This window comes from Telopea speciosissima, chromosome 10, assembly GCF_018873765.1.
Source record: "Telopea speciosissima isolate NSW1024214 ecotype Mountain lineage chromosome 10, Tspe_v1, whole genome shotgun sequence".
NCBI classification, from domain to species: Eukaryota; Viridiplantae; Streptophyta; class Magnoliopsida; order Proteales; family Proteaceae; genus Telopea; species Telopea speciosissima.
In genome coordinates this window covers 52836588-52856998 of record NC_057925.1, presented here as the reverse complement: position 1 = coordinate 52856998, position 20411 = coordinate 52836588, and the positions used below count along the sequence as shown (strand labels likewise).

The 20411-nt window shown below is 38.8% G+C and overlaps 1 protein-coding gene across 1 annotated transcript; it reads left to right on the top strand.

Moving 5' to 3' along the window:
* Positions 1-1706: 1706 nt before the first annotated feature.
* Positions 1707-20410, top strand: LOC122642332 (c-Myc-binding protein homolog). Its single transcript, XM_043835768.1, has 5 exons — positions 1707-1844; positions 9255-9327; positions 9447-9495; positions 9891-10014; positions 20147-20410. The coding sequence occupies exons 1-5, from the start codon at positions 1737-1739 to the stop codon at positions 20225-20227; spliced, it is 435 nt and encodes a 144-aa protein (XP_043691703.1). The 5' UTR covers positions 1707-1736; the 3' UTR covers positions 20228-20410.
* The last annotated feature ends 1 nt before the right edge of the window (position 20411 follows it).

The window sequence follows — 20411 nt, the reverse complement described above, 5'->3', positions numbered from 1 at the left end:
ATAAGAAAAAACATCGACGATGTGATAACTACCCCATCTTAAATTATTTTACCACATCAATTTCAACATTTTAAAGATAGAATTTGTCACTTGAAGAGTTGATTTAATCATTTTCATAGTTGAGTAGCATTTTATAGAGTTAACATGTCAGATTTAACAATCTATCTAACCATGTGATATATAAAATATAATTCAGATAAAAATTCAAAATTGTGTAAGAACCAAAGCATCACATTGATTGCAAATCCCTAATAATACTTGGGTTTGACTTGCCATTACAAGAACAAGTACAACAGTCTGTTCTCGTTCAATGTTTTTTACATTACACATATTTAAACTATTCTTTATTTTATCTCCTCTCCACCCAACATATGATCACTTGTGCATGTTTGCTAGGGTATTATATATCTGGTATCAATAAAAGTCCGTCTAAATGATGCCTCTATAACTGAATCTTTTTGTTTTGTTTTTAAATAAACGTAGTATTTGAAAGTGGCACTTTCTTTTAATTATCCCTTGTCTTATTCTCAAAAATTCTTCAAGACAAGGGTAAAAAAGGATTTTAGAAATAATTTAACAGTGATGTATCATAAGTCATTATCAAAAGCTATCATTGTCTTGCATTTATTTTCAAATCACAGTATATACTTACACTCATAGTAAAGTATATTATATTAATGGGCAAAAAAATTACAAATTATTTGACACCCTAAGTGACGTCAATAAGAAAATTCTTAAAATATAGGGCTCATGGTCTCTGTACCGTAGTGTAGGCTGCGCCTAGACACATGGGCCTGCTACTCAGGGGGTAGGGTGGTCATTGCACCAACCCCATGTGTTTGGCGCAGCCTGCGCCCTCGACACAGAGAACATTCTCCCTTTACATATATATTTCATCTGTGGATTAATTCTAATTTTGTTGTGCAGAAAATAGCTGGGAAATAACAAAAATAGGGCTCATGTCGGACCTGGAATTAAGGGTGTCAATCTGGAACCGAAACTGTATACCGAAATCGAAACCGCCCTCGTAAAACCGTACCAAACTGCACTGTTGCAAAAATGGTACGGTACGGTATGGTCAAACGGTATTGACCACGATACGGTACGGTAACGGTTTTTACGGTCATACCATCGGTATATACCAAAACCGTACCATTTTACCGATTTTGTACCGTAACAGTACCGTTTTGGGGTGTAAACATGAAAAATAAAAGAGCATACACCAAACGGTGATACACTAAATACTAATACCTAAAGGCTAAAAACCTAAAGCTAAAAGCTAAAATCGAATTTCATACTGTTTTCAGTACCGTTTTGTACTGTATTCATATCATTTTGCATACTGTTTATATACCCTACCGAAGCGGTACGGTAACGGTATTGGAAATAGGACCCCTAAATGGTACGGTACGGTAACGGTATTAAGTACCTATTTTTTGTACCGTACTGAAACCGTACCGGTTGACACCCTTACTTGGGAAGAGACAACCCGGCTCGACCTTGGACCAGATCGGGTCGATTCAATGTTCAACTCAGCGCATGCAAATATGGAGATTTCTGGAAGACTGTGAGTGGGGCCAGTGGGCCCATGCTTTAGGTAGCGGCTAGAGACAGTGGTTGGGTTGGGTCCCTGGGTGGGTACTCTGTTCAACCGTAAGCGTAGAGTAGACGACGGGACCGGGTAATCCTTGTCGGAGACTCGAGACTCCTCACTTAAACTCATTCTCGGGTGTTTCATGTTTGGGAGATCATGCATTCGATGCTTCATCCATTACTCAGTTACGTCTTTCTCAAAACCTGAAAAAATACATTTGGGTTGGGGTTTAGCAGATGCAATAGAGATGGTAAGTTCCCCTGAATCACCTCTTACCTACCTCTTACCTTCACTCGTTTCAGATCATATGCTTCTGTTTCCTGCTTATAATCGTGGCTTTTCATTTCCAACTGCAAATGAACTAGTTTGGTCACCAATCCTTTTGAAGAGATCGCCTGTGTGTGTTTTGCCAACATTTCTTTCAATAAATTGTTCCATTTGTATTTCCTGCTAACAAATTTAACCACCTTGTATTCCTTCCCTTATTTTTTCTGTACTGATTTTTTTTTTCGGACCACATTTGATATTTACGATTACTCCGGGCATTGCAAGAAATAAATTATTTTGGGTTTACTAGTTGAGTGAAAAACTTCGGGTTGTGTCCTTATTCCTTTTAAATGGTTAATGCCTTAGTGTATGAATGGCTCTTTTCCTCGGACTCAGAATTTTTTCTGGGTGGTCGTCTCAAGATGCATTGGCTATCAGACATTGGCCTTTTCTTCCATCGGTCATGTTTTCAGTTAATGATTTACTAGTTTGGCAGCTACTTGTGTGGACCTTGCATGAATATTCAAGAGCCAGACATTTATGGAATCATAAAAACCTATTAATTTCAAACTATATTTTGGTTCTAATTTTTCCTCTGTTTTTTTTTTTCTAAACAGCTTCGTCTTCAGTTGTTATTGATCCTTTAGTTATTATTTCACTATGGATAAGAATACTAGAGGAATTACACAACATTACTTTGTATTCAAATCCCCAAACCAGCTTATATTCAACAAGGGCTTTTGAATACCCAATTGACAAATTGTTTTTTGGCCTTTTACATAGTGGGTACTCCAGTTTTAGGACACTTTTATCTTTGTGAATTATTCTACTCCGTCTTGTGCAACAGTCATTGGCCAATTTACTGTAATTCTATGGGAACTTTCTCAAACTTGCTTTCAAGTAGAAAAAACATTTTTCTTTCGAACTCATTTTAAAATAAATTTTTTTTTTATGGGTAGAATGGGATTAGGAAGGAAACCAGAGAGATTTTCAAAAGAAATTACAACCCTTCAGCTTTTGAAAGTCCAACCATCCTTTTAAAGATTCCAAAAAGCTCTACGATTCAGGTCTACCAAAGCAGAAAGATCTTTTTTAGGTTTAGGGTTTTATTTTAGATTGCTATTATGGTCAAAATAGCACTCAATGAAAGTTGGCATAGAGGCCATGGTACGGACTACTGATACTGAATTTCTGTCTGAAGGCTCTTGCTTTTTCCGGTCAAAACATAGTAGTTGGAGAATTGGTTAAAGTTTTTACCGGCAGAGTGGCAGTTAAATGCAAAAACAATTATGAAACGAGTTATGTTTAAAAGCAAGTGTTAGGATTCAAGGACAGAGGATCTAAAGCTTTCCATATCTGCAATTAGAGTTTGTGCTGCGGGGGTTTGGGAGCAGTATAGTGTTAATTTCATGTTTAAAGAGGTTGAAATGGAAGATTTAACAAAGGGTGAACATGACAAAGCTGATCTTCGGGTGTGAGTGATTAAAGGAACAAAACTGAAGAAACAATTGGAATCGCTTATCAATGTGATAGCCCTTCACGATTTATTTATAATAGGCTGGAGAAAATTCTAGAATAGTGACAATTACAATAATACCCCAACTAACTCAAATAGGGAAAAACAACTAGAATAGAAACTACCCCATGGGTCGACCATATATCATGGGTCGACCCATGTTACAATAATACCCATATTCCAACACTCCCCCTCAAGTTGGTGCATAGATATCAGTCATGCCCAACTTGCACACTAGAGGTTGAAACACCTTTCCACTTAATCCTTTGGTGAACACATCAGCCAACTGTTCGCCAGATTGAACATAAGGAACACAAACAGTCCCATGATCTAGATTCTCCTTGATAAAATGACGATCAATTTCAATGTGTTTCGTCCTATCATGTTGCATTGGATTATGGGCAATACTTATTGCTGATTTACTGTCGCAGTAGAGTCGCATAGGCAGAGTAATAGGAATACTCACATCTTGTAACAAGGTTTTAAGCCACAACAGCTCACAAATGCCAAGAGGCATAGCTCTAAATTCAGCCCCTGCATTGGAACGGGCAACCACAGTTTGCTTCTTGCTGCGCCATGTAACACAATTTCCACCCATAAATGTACAGTAACCCGTGGTGGATTTTCGATCATGAGAACCAGCCCAGTCTAAGTCAGTGTAGGCCTCAATCTGGAGATGATCATGACAAGAGAATAAAACTCCTTTACTAGGAGCAGACTTCAAGTATCGCAAAATTCTGAATATGGCTTCCAGATGGTTAGACCGAGGATCATGCATAAATTGACTAATAAGGCTCACAGCATAGGCGATGTCAAGCCTAGTGTGAGATAAATAAATTAGACGCCCGACTAACCGCTAATATCTCCCCTTGTCCATTGGTTTACCATCAGTGTCTCGAAAACGAGCATTGGCCTCTATGGGAGTATCCACAGGAGAACAGCCTAGCATGCCAGTTTCTGAAAGAAGATCTAGAGTATACTTGCGTTGAGGTAAGAATAGCCCCTGAGAAGAATGGGCCACTTCAATCCCAAGAAAATAGCGAAATATGCCTAGATCCTTGATCTCAAATTCCTTGGCCAAATAAGTCTTTAACTTGGAAATTTCAGTAGGGTTATTTCCAGTTACAACTATATCATCAACATATACGATGAGAAGAGTAATAATGCTGCCCGTCTTCTTGATGAACAAGGTGTGATCTGCATTGCTTTGTTTATAACCAAATGTCACCATGGCCTTCTGAAAGCGACCAAACCATGCTCGTGGTGACTGTTTCAGACTATACAAAGCCCGCTTAAGTTTACAAACCTTGCCTTGAGTTGCAGCAGAGGAGAATCCAAGAGGAACATCTATATATACTTCCTCCTCTAATTCACCATGGAGGAAGGCATTTTTAACATCAAGCTGTTGTAGACTCCATCCCAGGTTCACAGCACAAGACAGAATAACCTTGATAATGTTCATTTTAGCAACAGGCGCAAAAGTCTCCAAATAATCTATCCCATATGTTTGTGTAAATCCGCGAGCAACCAGCCTTGCTTTAAAGCGGTCAACAGTTCCATCAGCCTTTTGTTTAATTAAAAAGACCCACTTGCAACCCACAGTCTTCTTTTGTGGTGGTAGAGTAACAAGATCCCATGTACCATTCTTCTTAAGAGCTTGCATTTCTTCGACCATGGCCTCTTTCCACCTAATATCTACAAATGCCTCCTGCCAAGTCTGTGGTATGGAAACAGAAGATAAAGAGGAAACAAAAGCATGAAATGAGGGGGACAAAGATTCATACGAAACAACTTGAGAAATTGGATGTTGCGTACAAGATCTTTTTCCCTTCCTAAGGGCAATGGGTAGATCAAGTGATGGATCAGAAATAATAGGAGAGGGATCCAAAGTGGATGAATGTAAAGGATCAGAAATATTACCAGAGGAAGTCTCATTCGGTCCTGGTTCAGAGGGCAACTCTTGGTTCGGTAATACTGCAGTGGTGGGCTGTCTTTGCCCCTTTTTCTTTCGATAATACTGCTGCTTAAAGTCTTTCTCTGGCTGAACCTGTTGCTGCTCCCCCTGGACAACATCATCTTCTAAAGGTACATGATAATCATCAATGGACTCATGGATGGAAGGAGGAATAGGGATCGGCACATCTTCTAGAGTAGGTGTAGACTCCCCTTGAAGAGGTGCCGAAGAGGGAAAGAAAGCTACAACCTCATGAAAAACAACATCCATGGAAACAAAAATACAACGAGATGAAGGATGGTAACATTTATACCCTTTTTGGGTGGGAGAATAACCAATGAAAACACAGCGGAGACCGCGAGGATCAAGTTTACCATGGGCATAGTGGTTACGAACAAAACAAACACTCCCGAAAATCTTTGGAGGAATAATGTAAGAAGAAGACCCCTTTAAAAGATCAAGAGGAGATTTATAGTCAGGGATCCGAGAGGGCATTCTATTAATAAGATAAGCTGTTGTTAAAACAGCCTCGCCCCAAAAATGAGAAGGAACATGCATTTAAAACATAATAGAGTGAGCGACATCAAGAAAATGTCTATTTTTGCGTTCAGCCACTCCATTTTGAGGTGGAGTGTCAATGCAACTAGTTTGATGAATAATACCTTGAGTAGCTAGAAATAATTGAAATGCCTCGTCTAAATACTCACGACCATTGTCACTCCGAAGAGTTTGAATCGTGGCTTGAAACTGAGTTTTAACCATGCTATAAAAAACCTTAAAACAAGAAAACACATCACTTTTGTGCTGCATTAAATAAACCCAAGTGGTGTGTGTGTGACAATCAACAAATGTGACAAACCACTTAAAACCAGAAATAGAGGAGGTGCGTGATGGACCCCAAACATCAGAATGAATCATAGAAAAAGGTTTGGAACATCTTTTATTTAAACTAGAATAAATAGAACGAGTTTGTTTTGCAAAAACACAGGCCTCACATAATAAAGTTTGAGGATTGCAATGCTGAAATAAACCAGGAAAAATTTTAGCTAGTGTTCCTAAAGGGGGATGTCCCAATCGACGATGCCAACGATGTAATTCAGATAGATGACGGTCAGCGGAAGTAGCAGTAAGAGCCTGTCCAGACTTGGCAGCATGAGTACCATCGATAAGATCATCGTCAAGCAAATAAAGTCCACCACGCATTTTACCAGCTCCAATCGTTCTCCCTGCCCCCAAGTCCTGAAAGACACAATGGGAAGGATAAAAAATAGCTTTACAATTGAGATCAGATGTTAAACTACTGATAGAAAGCAAATTAGAAGTTAACTTAGGGACATGCAAGACAAAGGACAAGGATAAAGAAGGAGAACAATGGACGGCGCCCTTCCCTGATACAGAGGAAAGAGAACCATCGGCTATTTTGATTTTATCTTTGCCTGAAGAAGGAGAATAACGAAAAAATAGATTTGATGTACCAGTCATGTGATCAATGGCTCCGGAATCGATTATCTAAGGATGAGATAATGTCGAAGCACATTGACCAGCAAAAGAAATACCTGGTTGAGAGAAAACAAGGTTGGATTCAGAAGAGGGAACCACAGTCGAGGTAGAGGCAGATGCAGATGGAGATGTGAGAGACCCAAAGTTGGTCATCATACGACGAAATACAGCAAGTTCCTCTGCAGAAAGAGTGGTATTAGGAGCTGTTTCAGTAGCTTCAGTAAGGTTGGCCTGTGCACCACCACAATTACCACGACCAAGACCACGACCACGGCCTCGACCACGACCACCACCACGACCATCAGATGAATCAGATGGCCGACCATGCAATTTCCAGCAAAAATCCACAGTATGTCGTTCTTTTCCACAATGGGTACATTTAAGAGGTTCCTTCTCAGACGAGGAACGTGTATCAGTATTAGAAGAGCCACCCCCAGAAGTTGTTAAAGCTGATCTCTCGGGCTGTGCAGGTGGTAACATAGTGGAACAATGAGTATCCTTCAACTATATCATACAGTAGACTTGCTCCAAATTGGGAAAAGGGGAACGATTCAAAACTTGAGACCGAAGCTGATCATATTCCACCTTAAGTCGAGTCAAAAAAGTATAAACTCTGAATTTATCCTCCCTTTGCTGAAATTTTGTAATATCGGAAGGACAATCAAGTTGAAAGTTATCATAGTAATCAAGCTCTTGCCATAGACTACGGAGTTCAGAGTAGTACTGTGACAAAGTAAGTTCACCCTGTTTGGTTGCATGGATTTTTCTTTGAATATCATAAACTTGTGCATCATTCCCTACCTGGGAATAGGTATCTTGAGCAGTCTTCCAAATTTTGGCGGCTGTATCAAGCAGTACATAGCCACGGGCAATGGATGGAGTCATAGCACTGAGAAGAAAGGACATAACCAGGGAGTTATTTGAACTCCATTTATCTTGTAATGAACCAGCATCACTTGGCTTAACAGTAGTCCCATATATATAGCCCTTATAGCCCCTTGAATCAATGGAGAGAAAAACTGATGTAGACCAGAGTAAATAATTTGTTCCATCGAGCTTCACTGGGCTGGCAGGAAAAGAGGGATAATCATGATGATTCCCTTGTGTAACAGATGGGACAGTGGAGACAGTAGACACTTCTGAATCAGGCATACTGATGAGGCTATCGATCACCAATTAATGGAATAAGAATCCAAAGTACAGAGATGTCCAAAAATATTCAGATATGAATACCTGCAAAAAATAATTCTCGGCTCTGTTGGAGAAGACCAGATCTGTTGTGGTTTCGATCTTAGAGTGCAGAAAACTGATGGGAAAAATAAGATGAAACCCAATAAGAATCCTGGAGTGCCGAGAACTTCAATAACCAAGAATATCTGAGAAAAAAATTGCAGAACTATCGGGGCTGATGAATATCGTGTCCAAAAAAATTCTGCAGATCTTCAATCTTCAAAAACTGATCTCAATCTGTATGGAGATCATAAAAAATATGGAAGAAAAAGGAGGTAAAGTCTAGGGCAGGTACTAGATCATTATTTGATCACCTCAAAGTACCGCCCCCATGGGAAAGTAGAGACTTGAGAAGAAGAGAGTCTCGGCTGTAGAGTTGGGTTTAGGGTTTTAGGAAAACTAGGTTAATCGATCTAAGATGGATCGATCTTGAAGAAAAGAGATGGGAGAAGGAACAAATCAAGCTCAAGGAGGGAGATCGATTTTTGAATTTAGGGATTTATTTCTTAGGTATCGGTTTTGGCTCTGATACCATGAAGAAACAATTGGAATCGCTTATCAATGTGATAGCCCTCCACGATTTATTTATAATAGGCTGGAGAAAATTCCAGAATAGTAACAATTACAATAGTACCCCAACTAACTCAAATAGGGAAAAACAACTAGAATAGAAACTACCCCATGGGTCGACCATATATCATGGGTCGACCCATGTTACAATAATACCCATATTCCAACAAAAACTTTTATAGTGTTGTTTGACTTGACAACTGAGGATGTATGCATGTAAATAGCTAAATATCTGCTGCCTGGAATCAAGGGTCACGGTTCTTTAAGGTCCACAAGAATGATAGTTTGGGCATAGGAAGAAGTTGTTGGCAACTAAGACCATATATGCCGCACCTCTAGAGCGCCCATTAGTTCAGATTTAAGTATTTAAGAGAATGAGAAGAGGGCTGAAATTACTTGATACTAAGAATTAAATAAGTATTCGAAGCAACATATCAAAAGGAAGTTTTTGCCAGATGGAGTGGAACTGGAAAATAAAGGTTTGTTATCCAATCTGTATTGCGGCTAAAATTTTAGTGATGATAACCATTATGTAGTATTAAACAAAAGATTTGGATTTTTGTCCCTGAATCTCTTTTCTTGATAAGAATTATTCAGCCGGTAATAATTAATTTTCCATACAGGACAAGGAAGCCAAGAAGGAAGCTTTTAGGAAGTATCTGGAGTCCAGTGGAGTGCTTGATGCCCTCACCAAAGGTAATCTTCTCTCTCTCACCCCCCCCCCCACACATCTTCTGTACATATCTAAAACTTGTGTTAGTCCAGCCTATGACATACTTATGTATTAACTATTTCCTTACATGGATCTTCTGTAGTACTTGTTGCATTATATGAGCAGAACGACAAACCTTCCTCAGCAATTGAGTAAGTTATTTTGAAAACCATTTTAATCTTAAAATCCATTTTATATTTATATATTTTGTATGGTAATTTAGTTCTCATTTAGTAAGTTCTTTTATTGTCAAAGATTTAAGAAATGTATAACCATGGCTGAGGAATTTATACCGAATCGGGTGTAATCTATAGAATAACCAATACTACTCTTCCTGGGAAAATGGTTGTTGTTCAATTGCCATGTTTTCCTTCACCGTTTGAAACATTCTTTACAGCATCCCTCCCCCCCCCCCCTCCCCAAAATGAAAATAATTATTTGAACTAGATTACTGACTAGGGGACGCATCCAATGGAGTAATATATTATAGTAATCTAGGGATCAATGGTTAGTGTTGACATATGACTTTTCTATCTCTGTTTGATAGGTTCATTCAGCAGAAACTATGTGGTCCAACTGTGCTTGAACATGAAAGGCTACAAGCTGAGATGTCAGATCTGCAGATAAAGTATAATGAACTTTTGGCGGCACACAAGAAAACCCGCCAGGAGGTATGCTTTAGTCTTGAATTGTAGCAGATATTCTATTCTTTGCATGTTTTTAATAGATATTGCGGTAAAGGTATTCTTCTCTCTCTCTCTCTCTCACACACACACACAGAGTCAAATGGAGACACATAACATAAGATTATCTGGGAAGTTTGGTGATTATGATGACAATAATGGAGTGGTTACAGGTTGTGGTGGTTGTAAGTGGTGCCAATTTAAATTGCAAATGTGCTGGTAGAATGCTAGGGCTGGATATGGTGGATGTGATATTGTGTCATTCTCTGCCTACTGAAATTATTGCCAAACATTAGTTAAACTATGCTCTGCCTATAGAAATTATTGCAAAACATTAGTTGAACTATGATCTGCCTATAGAAGTTATTGCAAAGCATTAGTTGAACCAACGTAATTGATAATTCATTCCCAAATGAGTAAAAGTGAAAGTTCATTGATCAATTCTGGTTAATTTGATTCCCTTTCCGAGTTTGAATGTATAACCTTATTTCCAATGAGAACTAGAGAGCTTTTCAGAAGTATTTGTTATTAAGTTGGCCAAAAGTTTGAGGGGGCTGCTATATCCGCATTCATTGGTATAGCTTTGGTTTGCTGGTAGGTCTTAAGGTGGAATTGTGTTGTCATATCCCCCTCTAGGAGCAGCAGTTTGGTTAATAGTTGTGATTGCCTGATAGAAGCAATTCCTATGAGTGGACACATATTCATCAAGCTCCATTATTTTGTTATTGTCTTTTTATGTTTTATAATCTCCTTAGAGGTAGTGATGATGGGTGGTGGAAGATGATGAGTATGTTGAATGGGCTTTACTTTTTTTTGGTTGGGGATGGGGGAGACATGGTCGTGAAAATGAAAGATCTGGGAAGAAGAGGCTGAGCCAGATGGAACATGGTTATTATAGAAAAAGGGGGTGATGGGTTTCTAGAAGCCCAAGTGATTAGGTTTAGAAACTCAGTGGAAAACCAGAATCGCAGTAAAGAGAAAAGACAAGATTTTAGAAGATTTAAGATATCAGAAGATCAAGGATTCTGATCTGGTCAAAAGACTGGTCAAGTCCTCTATTTTTGAAGGAGAATATGATATCAAAACTTGGGAGAATCTGATGGTCTGATCTAGATGTATGTGAGTATCCGACTAAAGATAGGAATCCAGTTTAGGATTTCCAGAACAGTATCGAAATCAAATTCTTAAAGAACCGAATTGATATTAAACAGATTATCAAAATATCAATAAATCTCAGTAAACAACAACAACAACAACTCAGCCTTATCCCAACTAGAGGGGATCGGCTACATGGATCCTTGCTCTCCAATCAGCTCTATTCGAGGTCATACTTGATACAAGACCTAAGCTATGCATGTCTTTTCTCACCACTTCTCCTAAGGTCATTTTAGGTCTGCCCCTGGCTCTTTTAGTTCCTTCAATCTAAATTAAATTACTCTTCCATACTGGAGCATCCAAAGGCCTTCATTGAACATGGCCATGCCACCTCAAACGACTTTCTCGTAGCTTATCATGTAACAGTAACAGAATATCAACTGGAAATTGAAATCAAGATTGGAGACCAGAATAAGAAGATTTCAGAAATTTAGTTAGCAATAGGACTCTAAGGAATCAATGCCAAAATCAGATTTCGAAACCATCAACCGTTTAAGAACCTAATCCGGTTGAAAGATCTGAAACCAGAATGCAAGTTCAAAATATGAAGATTTAAAAAATCCTACTATGAAAAGGATACTTTGAAATTAAGGTAAAGCTATGGTTTATAGTGCTGATCTTGAAAATAGATGCTATCACTGAGCAACTGAACTTAGATTTGAAGTTTCAGAACTAAAGAACACATCCAGCAGTATATTAAGATCGAAAAACAGAAATAAAGTATGCACATGAACAGGAAAAGAATTCTGAGTACTAACCTGAATTCTAGATTGATAATGAAGAAAGAAGAACAATGGAAGAAGAGTAGACGGATATGTACCAAGCTTCTCACCTGGAACTTGATTGGAGTCCCACCAATCCTGCCTAAGCATCTTACCAAGGGTTGCTGCTTCATCTCACGGAACTATTCTGAATCACACAGGACATTGGAGCGAAAAACCAACTTTTATTCATCAAATTCATATGCCATAATTGATGTTTATATATATAGACTCTAAAAATATGACTCCTAACATTACTAGAAATAACCTAAACCAACTAGTTATCAAACTAGCTACTTAATTGACCAATTAAAGGCTTAAAAGAACTCCAAAATTGTCTCAAAAACCTCCAGCTGTGTTTGGAGCAACTAGGACTTGACATATTGAAAGAGAATCAACTCATAACAAGATTAGACTTAATAGATTCCTAATCCAACCTGAATTAGAACACATAAACATAATCAAAATAGGAAAAGAAACTGAAGATAGAACTCCATAGTAGACTAGGAATGGGATTCCTAGAGAAACTTGGAATTCCCAAAACCAACCCATTACGAACTTAGAGTCTCCTTCTATAATTAATTAAAAGATCCTGACTGATTTCCATACCTAAAAGGCTAAAATTTCCTTTTCCCTTCCTTTATTTGAATTTTTTTTTTGAGGAAGGGGGGGGGGGGGGCGGGGAGAGGGCTGAGGTCTAAAATATTCCAATCATGCAATGAGGAAACTGCTTCAAAGAGATGCTTATGTAGATAATACTTTTCCCCAAGGTGATAGGTATGTTAAAAGGAAAAGCACATGATATAAATAAATTTTTTATGGGGAAGTTACAAATGATTCTAAATTTAACATTTAAATGCAAATAACAATGATCATACTCTAGGTGAACCTCACTTTTTTATTTTTTTGCTGGTAATGGCTCCAAGTTTCTGGATCTCCTTAAAGCTCCTCATCTCTGATTGTTGTTCAGATCAATCAATAAACAATAGATGGCTCAGACTGCCTTATCTTTATCATGGTGGCCTGTAGCAACACAAGTTCAATGAAATGAAAATAAGAACCCAACATGACCTCAATTTGAACTGAATTTTATTCATGACCCTTGATCTGCAGTAACTCAAAATTCACTTACTGGATGTGAAACTTTAATTTCTTGCACTGTCTCAGGAAATTAACTGTATCCTGTGGCTATAGATGGTTTAAGTCTCTGAAAACAGCCTGGGGCTGCGTACATTCTGACCCTCCCCAGACCCCGCAGTGGCAGGAGCCTTGTGCACTGGGTACACCCTTTGTTTGTTATTCTGTGTGGCTATAGATGCAAGTACCTGGGGTGGTAAACTTGTGTAACTCATAAACGTTTCCATTTTCATTGAGGCCTGATATGTGAAGCCTTTTGCGGCTTTGATTGTACCAAACCACACCATCTCCCAGAAGTTTCCACAGATATCATGATCCATGAAGTTTATCTCTCCCATTTATTAGGTTAAATTTAGTAAATATCAATTTGGTCAATGCCAAAACTAAAAGGTTTGAAGTATCTCAAATTTTAAGCAACAGAAACCAGAATATGACAGTCATTATCAAAATTCAATTTAGATCCACTTCCCCTCCCTCCTCCTCCCCCCCCCCCCCCCACCCCACAAAAGGAAAGGGTGGGTAAGGGAGTCAATAAGTGGTATGACTACTTGCTGAAGTGTTTGGTCACTCCTCCTGCAGCATTCTTCCCTGTCATATTTTGTTTATTTTTTTAAAGAGAAGAATTTTCAATGCAGCTAGTGAAATGGCAGTACTCTTGGTCTTAAAGGGAACTGTTAAACGATGTACCGTGAGGGGAAAGTCTAAGTTCATGTAAAGTCAAAGTCTATGTTGAGTCATAGTTTATGTTAAAGTCATGCCGAGTCATTGTTGTTTACCTTATTTAGTCTTCGGTTGTATTTGACTTTTAGTAGGGACTCTTTAATAAATTATAAGTATTAAGTAATGGACATAGGCCACGATAGAGACTAAGTCTCTCTTTGGTATCATTTATATTTTTGTTTATGGCCTATTTAAAAAAAAAAATCATTAATGAAAACCATTTGGTAACCATTAGACAAAATAGAATATAGAATGAGAAACCGTTTGGTAACTACCTATGTGTAAATAATTTTAATTGGTGGGTGAAGGGATTCTCCTTCACCCATCTTCCTTCCCATATTATATATTATAATGTCTAATATTAGGTATAATATAATAATATATTATGTATTATATTATTAATTTATAATATAATATATATAACAAAAGCCTTCCTTTTTATTATACACTATATAATATTATATGGGTGCGTGTGTTTGTAACCAAAAAGGTTTCAAACATAATTTGTAACCTGACATTTTTACCCTCTATAAAGTGATATGACTATAATAAAAAGGATAATAATGTAATTTCACACAGAGAGAGAGAGAGAGAGAGAGAGAGAGAGGTTTTGCAGAGGCGATGAAAGAAGACACGCCAACTCTCCTCCATTCGGGTACACCACTTGCACCAACTCTCCTCCATTCAACATGATCCCGTACTCTGTCGCTCTTAGGTTCACATTTGTCGCCATTATCAACCCTTGAATTCAATTCATTCGAATCAAATACATTAGAATCAGCAACATGGGATTCACTCGCTTGAGTAGAAAACGATGGAAGAATACACAATGTGCAGAGATCTGTTGTGCAACTTTAAAGGAACCCTCAACTGAAACGATCCTTTTGATGTCTGGGATGTTTTGTTGTTACATCACCATCTCTAAACTCTAATTTTTCTCTTCTGTTTTGCTGCATATGCCCAGAAAAGAAATGCTCTTTCTCGTATTATCAGTCCCAGAATACGTATAAATTTCAGAAAAATTCTCAATACACCTACCCATAATTGGTAACAAAGTGCTCAAAGCACTAGATTTCTGAGGCAACAGTGACTGCTGATGTGCCACCCTGGAGGTTAAATTGAGACATGGAACAAGAACTCGGCATGATCTAGCCGAAAACTCGTTTTTTTTAGATGGCGAGACGAGATTATGGGCAATACTAAAGGATTACAATATCTCCGCGAGATCTCGGTTCAATTAAGCATCTGCCTTGTATAAATAATGCACATCTCAACCGAGACCAGTTGAGATCTCGCTAATCTAGTTGGTCTTGGCAGAGAACACACCCCCACCCAAATTGCATGGTTTTGTTCCCATTTTCCATCAGAAATTTGTCAGATTGCGCAGAGAAGCTGCATCCAACCCAGCCATACATGCCGATGGTTTTCAACAGCCTGGTGGCAGTAGCAGTGGATCGATCTCATCGCAACTGCCTCTTCCATACCCTAGGATAGGGTACCTTCGGTTAGTTGATGACAACACTTGTATGACTTGTGTGGAAGACTACGTGCGATTCTTCAGCAGAACTATGACATGGGAGTCCTATGTAGCACATTTAGAGGCTTAAATGTTGCGGCAAAATGGGTTGGCATGATAGATGTAACTGTTAAGTTTGATGTATTTTACACTTACATTTGTAATGCTTATTTAAGTTGTTTTATATTAATTGTATTATTGTAAGCTTTGATTGCTTTCTATTACTAAATTATGTGTAGAATAGGGCCTATTAATACATCGTAGCCCACCAAACTATGGTCCGAAGTCAAACACCTATTTGGACTTTAATTTTGGACAATCTGATAGTGCCATTGTGTTTAAATGACCCAAAATAGGCTGTATACCAAGTTTCATGACCAAACTTGGTCAAAAACCCACCGAAACCAGCTACCGAGTTATAAAGAAAAAAAAAAAAAACCAACTCGTCGAGATCTCGGCCCAACTCGGTTTTCTGGCTGGGCAAAACCAGTACCGAAATTGAGTTCTCGAACCATGGATTGAGATTGGAGAAGAAACTGTCAATGTCACCTCATTATTGGATCTATTAGTATTTCTGGAATCTAACTTCTCACTTATGTGATACATTTGCAAGACTTCTTGCTTCGGAGGGCACTTTGATTCCCCTTATAGAACCTCTGCAACCTCGATTTCAATGTCTTCTTGAATCGACATTGAGGACTTGGACATCTTCGGTGGCCCGTGCTTGGGTCCTATACTCAATACGTTTCTGTAGTAATAACATAAGCTCAAACAATCAATTGTTGAGTACCTGGAGAAACAAAAAACAGAAAAATATAGTCAGTCAAAAGTAACTAACCATCTTCTTCCGCACAGAAACATTGGATGAGGATGGTGAGATCGAAGCCCACAATGTTGTTGTGACATTTGTCCTAGTCGAGGAAGTTGAAGGTTGCGGTGAATCTGCTATGCCCTGCCTCTGCCTGCAACACTGCCTAACATGATGAGCTTCATCGCCTCTTGGGAAAAGTGGAAGGTGGGGGGCAGGGAACCATAGGGGGGAGGAGAGAGGGAACCAGAGCAGGAGCCAGAGCCGGCAAGGAAGGGGAGAGGAGGGGGAGGGATGCTGGAGAGAGAGGGAGAGGGAGAGGGAGAGGGAGAAGATGAGGAAATTATAAAAACACACCCACTTAAAGAAGAGAGTGATATATAAAATTAAGGGTAAAAAGGGAAACAAAATACGGTTACAACATTGTGTTGTAACCGGGTTGGTTACAAACATACAAATATACAATACAACACAACACTAACCGGTCGTGGTTTGCGTGGTTCCTGCGCCTAGACACAAACCAATGCCTTTGTGCGTGAAAAGACCGTTCAGCCCCCAACCTGTCGCGTGGTTTTCATGGTTCCTGCGACTGGTTAGCATTTTCTTGCCCAATATAATAATATATTATATATTTATTATAATATATTATATAATAATTAATGTAAGACTAAATCTAGGTCAGAATTAGTCCCAATTAACCCACAATAAGTTACAGCAGTCCACCAGCAATAACCCTACAACAGAGTACAAACCAGGTCCGAAAATAGGACTTAGGGTTCAGATCAGACACAAATTTCAGCCACTTAAAAGAACAGTAACTAGGGCCGAATCCAAGGCTGAGAATGCTCAGCAAACCCTGAAAACAGGGACTGATTTGGATGACCAGAAACAGTAGGTCACCAAATTAGAAAGTAAAGGAATTAGGTGGAGAAAGTCTCCAAATTCAGGTCGAGCGCAGATGAGGTTGAAGAGGGGCTGTACTCCAAATTTTAGCCAATTCTGCTGGCCAGAAGTTGAGATATGAAGATAATCCCAAATTAGAAAGTTTGGAGAAAAACTTGCAAAATCAGCACTGCACTTGGACTCCAAGTTGGATCGAGTGTAGGACTTGTTGAAGGGAGGCTTTGCTGCAATTTTGGTGAAGATCTGATGGATAGAGGTGGAGTTATGGGATGGGAATGAAATTAGAAGGTTTTATGGAGCAACCCAGCCAAAAAATGGCCTGCAACAGGGATCGAGTGGGATGATTGTTGTTGTGATTTGGCACTCAAAGTCTCAACAGGTTCTGGTGGATGATTGTGGAATTATGAGACTCAGATGTTGCAGCAACCTTCAACTCACAGGAGCAGCACAAAGGTCTTCAATCGATTGGTCACAACAGCAGTAGATCTGTAACTTGTTTGTCACTTGATTCTGATCTTCAAGAGGTCCTCACAGCACTTGTAATAACCTTCGGAAGGCAGCAGCAATAAAGGGGATCGAGCAGGGGTAGGAGAAAAGAGAAGATAGAAGAAGGGGGTAGGGGGAATGGCTATCTCAGCTGTTGCAGCATAAGGTAAACTCCCATACCCGATGGCTAATGTGGCCTGGAGATTCTTTTCTCTAAAATTCTGTTTTTTCCATTAAGAAGTGATGCCTTTTAATAGCCTAGGCAAGCTTACAATAGAATAGAAACTTTCCAAAAATAAAACTAATCTAAAATAGAAACTTCTAAATCCTAACTAAAGAGAAGTTAATTAAATCAACTTGGCATTATAATTCAGCCACAAATTAGAAACTACTAAAGTGCACCAAATCCAGCTGACTGATCAAAAGAGGATCCTAGCAAAATCGTGGAGCATCTTCCTCTCAAAAGTGGAGAGCATCTTTGACTGGTCAAGGGGGATCCTTGTCACAATCGTGGGGCATCTTGGACCCCTGCTTGGCTGGCTCGAGTTGGCCCTGCTGGGCTGACTCGAACTAGTCCATCCCTGGCCCAAAGGGGGGCCTGGTCCTTTGTCTCTTCCTCTGGCCAGCACTCTGGACGCACCTTCTTACTTCATTCGTCCTACTTTAATTCTCTGTGAAACATCATCCTCTATGTCACCTTCTTTACTTATGATTGACCTCAGATATCGAAAATGGTCATGACAGATCCTGGTTATTGGCTTCTAGTTGGTCTCCTACCAATCTAGAACTACATTACTGTCTTGTTTGTGAAGATTACTGTTTGCCTTCCTTGAGAAGGGCTTATGATGTTGCTGTTGTTGCTATGATATTTTGAATTGCGGTTGGTATTCTCTGTCGCTTATTTTTTTTGTTGCTGACTGGATTTATTCAATACAAATATTTTTCTCTACAATTTTTTCTGATGATTGGTGTGCTTGAGTTGGTATTGCTACCAGAATGAAGTTCTCTTTGTGATCACTGGCGTCACTAGCATTTACGCTCCAAGTTGAAGCCTTTGATATATATGCACCAGCTTGAGGGAGAGTGTTAAGCAATATACCTTGGGTGGAAGTCTAAGTCTATGTTGACTTATAGTTTATGTTAGTCATGTTGAGTCATTGTTGTTTACTTTATTTAGTCTTTGGCTGTATTTGACTTTTAGTAGAACTCTTTAATACATTATAAGTAATGGACTTAGGTCACGATAGAGACTAATTCTGAGTCCTATCATGGCTATTGGATGTCCCCCATTCTTCTCCATCGTTCTCTCTCTTTTCTTCTTCTCCAATGCTTGAGGTCATTTTGTGTCCTGTTGATCTCTTACTCTCTTTGGAAGGAAACAACAGTAGAAGCTTCATAGATTAACCTGCTTCAAAGGATACAATCATCAAAAGCTGTTCCTTCTAGGCTTCTAGCTTGAAATGATTTCAAAGACTCGAATTTGTTGATATTTTTTAAACTGGGTTTCTTTTATTATTGCTGAACAGTCGTTGGGGATTATATTTTAGAGCTCTTTGCAGCTGTCTTTTTAGTCTTTTGTATTAGTGGGCTCCCCACTCCATTGCGTTCTGTTGTTTAATAAAATCTTGAAAACTTTACCTCTAGAAAGGCAGTAGGGATTTTATTTTTCCTAAATATGATCTTAATAGTTAATTTATTTGTATTATATTGTTTAGAACTCAAAATAGATTAGACTTTTTGGAAAAGCACTTTGGTAGATCATTGCCCAAAGGCATTGAATTTTGGCATGGAAGATGGACTTGCTGCATACTGTCCATTCTGTGCTGATGACAGCTGGTCAAAGCGATACTGGAAAACCTTATATCTCTATATTTTGAAACTAGCCCCATGCTTATTTCTTTGTTTCATTGGAGATCCTTGTAATTATAGAGACGGATTGGTCTCTTTGACTGTGTAGGGGCAAGGCTTCCTGCTTGGATCACTTGAGATTTCTTTTCTAGTTGATTGCAATGATGTCAACATGGAGGGATATATAATGCGGTGATCCACATTGCCCACTAGTCCAGAGAACATCTTGATTGACCACATGTCAATTTTCTAGTCCCCCTCAGCTGTCTAATCCACACAATGTGTTGGACTTGCTCCCATGTAACTTTAGCTATCAGAATTTTAAATTCTGTCAAAAAGAAGCATTCTCTTCTGTCAAACGATGGAGTGCCTTTGTGCAAAATTTTACCACATGTATAGAAGGTGATGGGGCCAGTGTATGGAGTATTTCTGATTGCCATCTAGCAAGGTATATGGAAGATTCCATGGTGACCTACATTTCTTTGGAAGTCATCACACACCAAAAAAAGAAATTGGAAAGATGTCAAGGCTTGGTAATATTGAATGGTGCTCAAAATGTTGTGTTGCCACATTTAAGACCTAAAACCTGGGTTCTGTAACACACCATGTTTGAGCAGAGCCGAATCCATGATCACTGAATTAGCAAGGATCTTTGGTTCCAATGCTCAACACACTCCCAAATCTCTTCACTGTTTTTTTTGTTGGATGTGCTAGGCAAGTAATGTTGTCTCTGAGTTACTGTCTTGTATTGTTGTAATTACTGTGCTATTGTTCATCATGCTGCAGCTTGAGGAACTTAGAAACTCGCAGCCCATGGCAGCTTCTAAGAATACAGTGGATGCAGAGACCCCAAAGGATGGATTATGAAGAAGCATCCACCATAGATTCTGCACCATAACATAATCAATCAGCCATTAGTTTGTAGAAATTTGTTATATGATTGAGAATACTGATTTCAAGTGTTGTATGAATCCTTTGTACCTCAGCCTTTTTAACTGGTGTTTGCACTAACTGATGTTATTACACCTTTTCTTAGGAGTAGTCTCCTTCT

Bases quoted from the DNA above. Each gene is read 5' to 3' on its own strand.
- LOC122642332 (XM_043835768.1), top strand. From the start codon at position 1,737: ATGTTTGGGAGATCATGCATTCGATGCTTCATCCATTACTCAGTTACG. The intron at 9,496-9,890 runs GTAAGTTATTTT...TCTGTTTGATAG, and splicing joins AAACCTTCCTCAGCAATTGA to GTTCATTCAGCAGAAACTAT. The intron at 10,015-20,146 runs GTATGCTTTAGT...ATCATGCTGCAG, and splicing joins ACAAGAAAACCCGCCAGGAG to CTTGAGGAACTTAGAAACTC.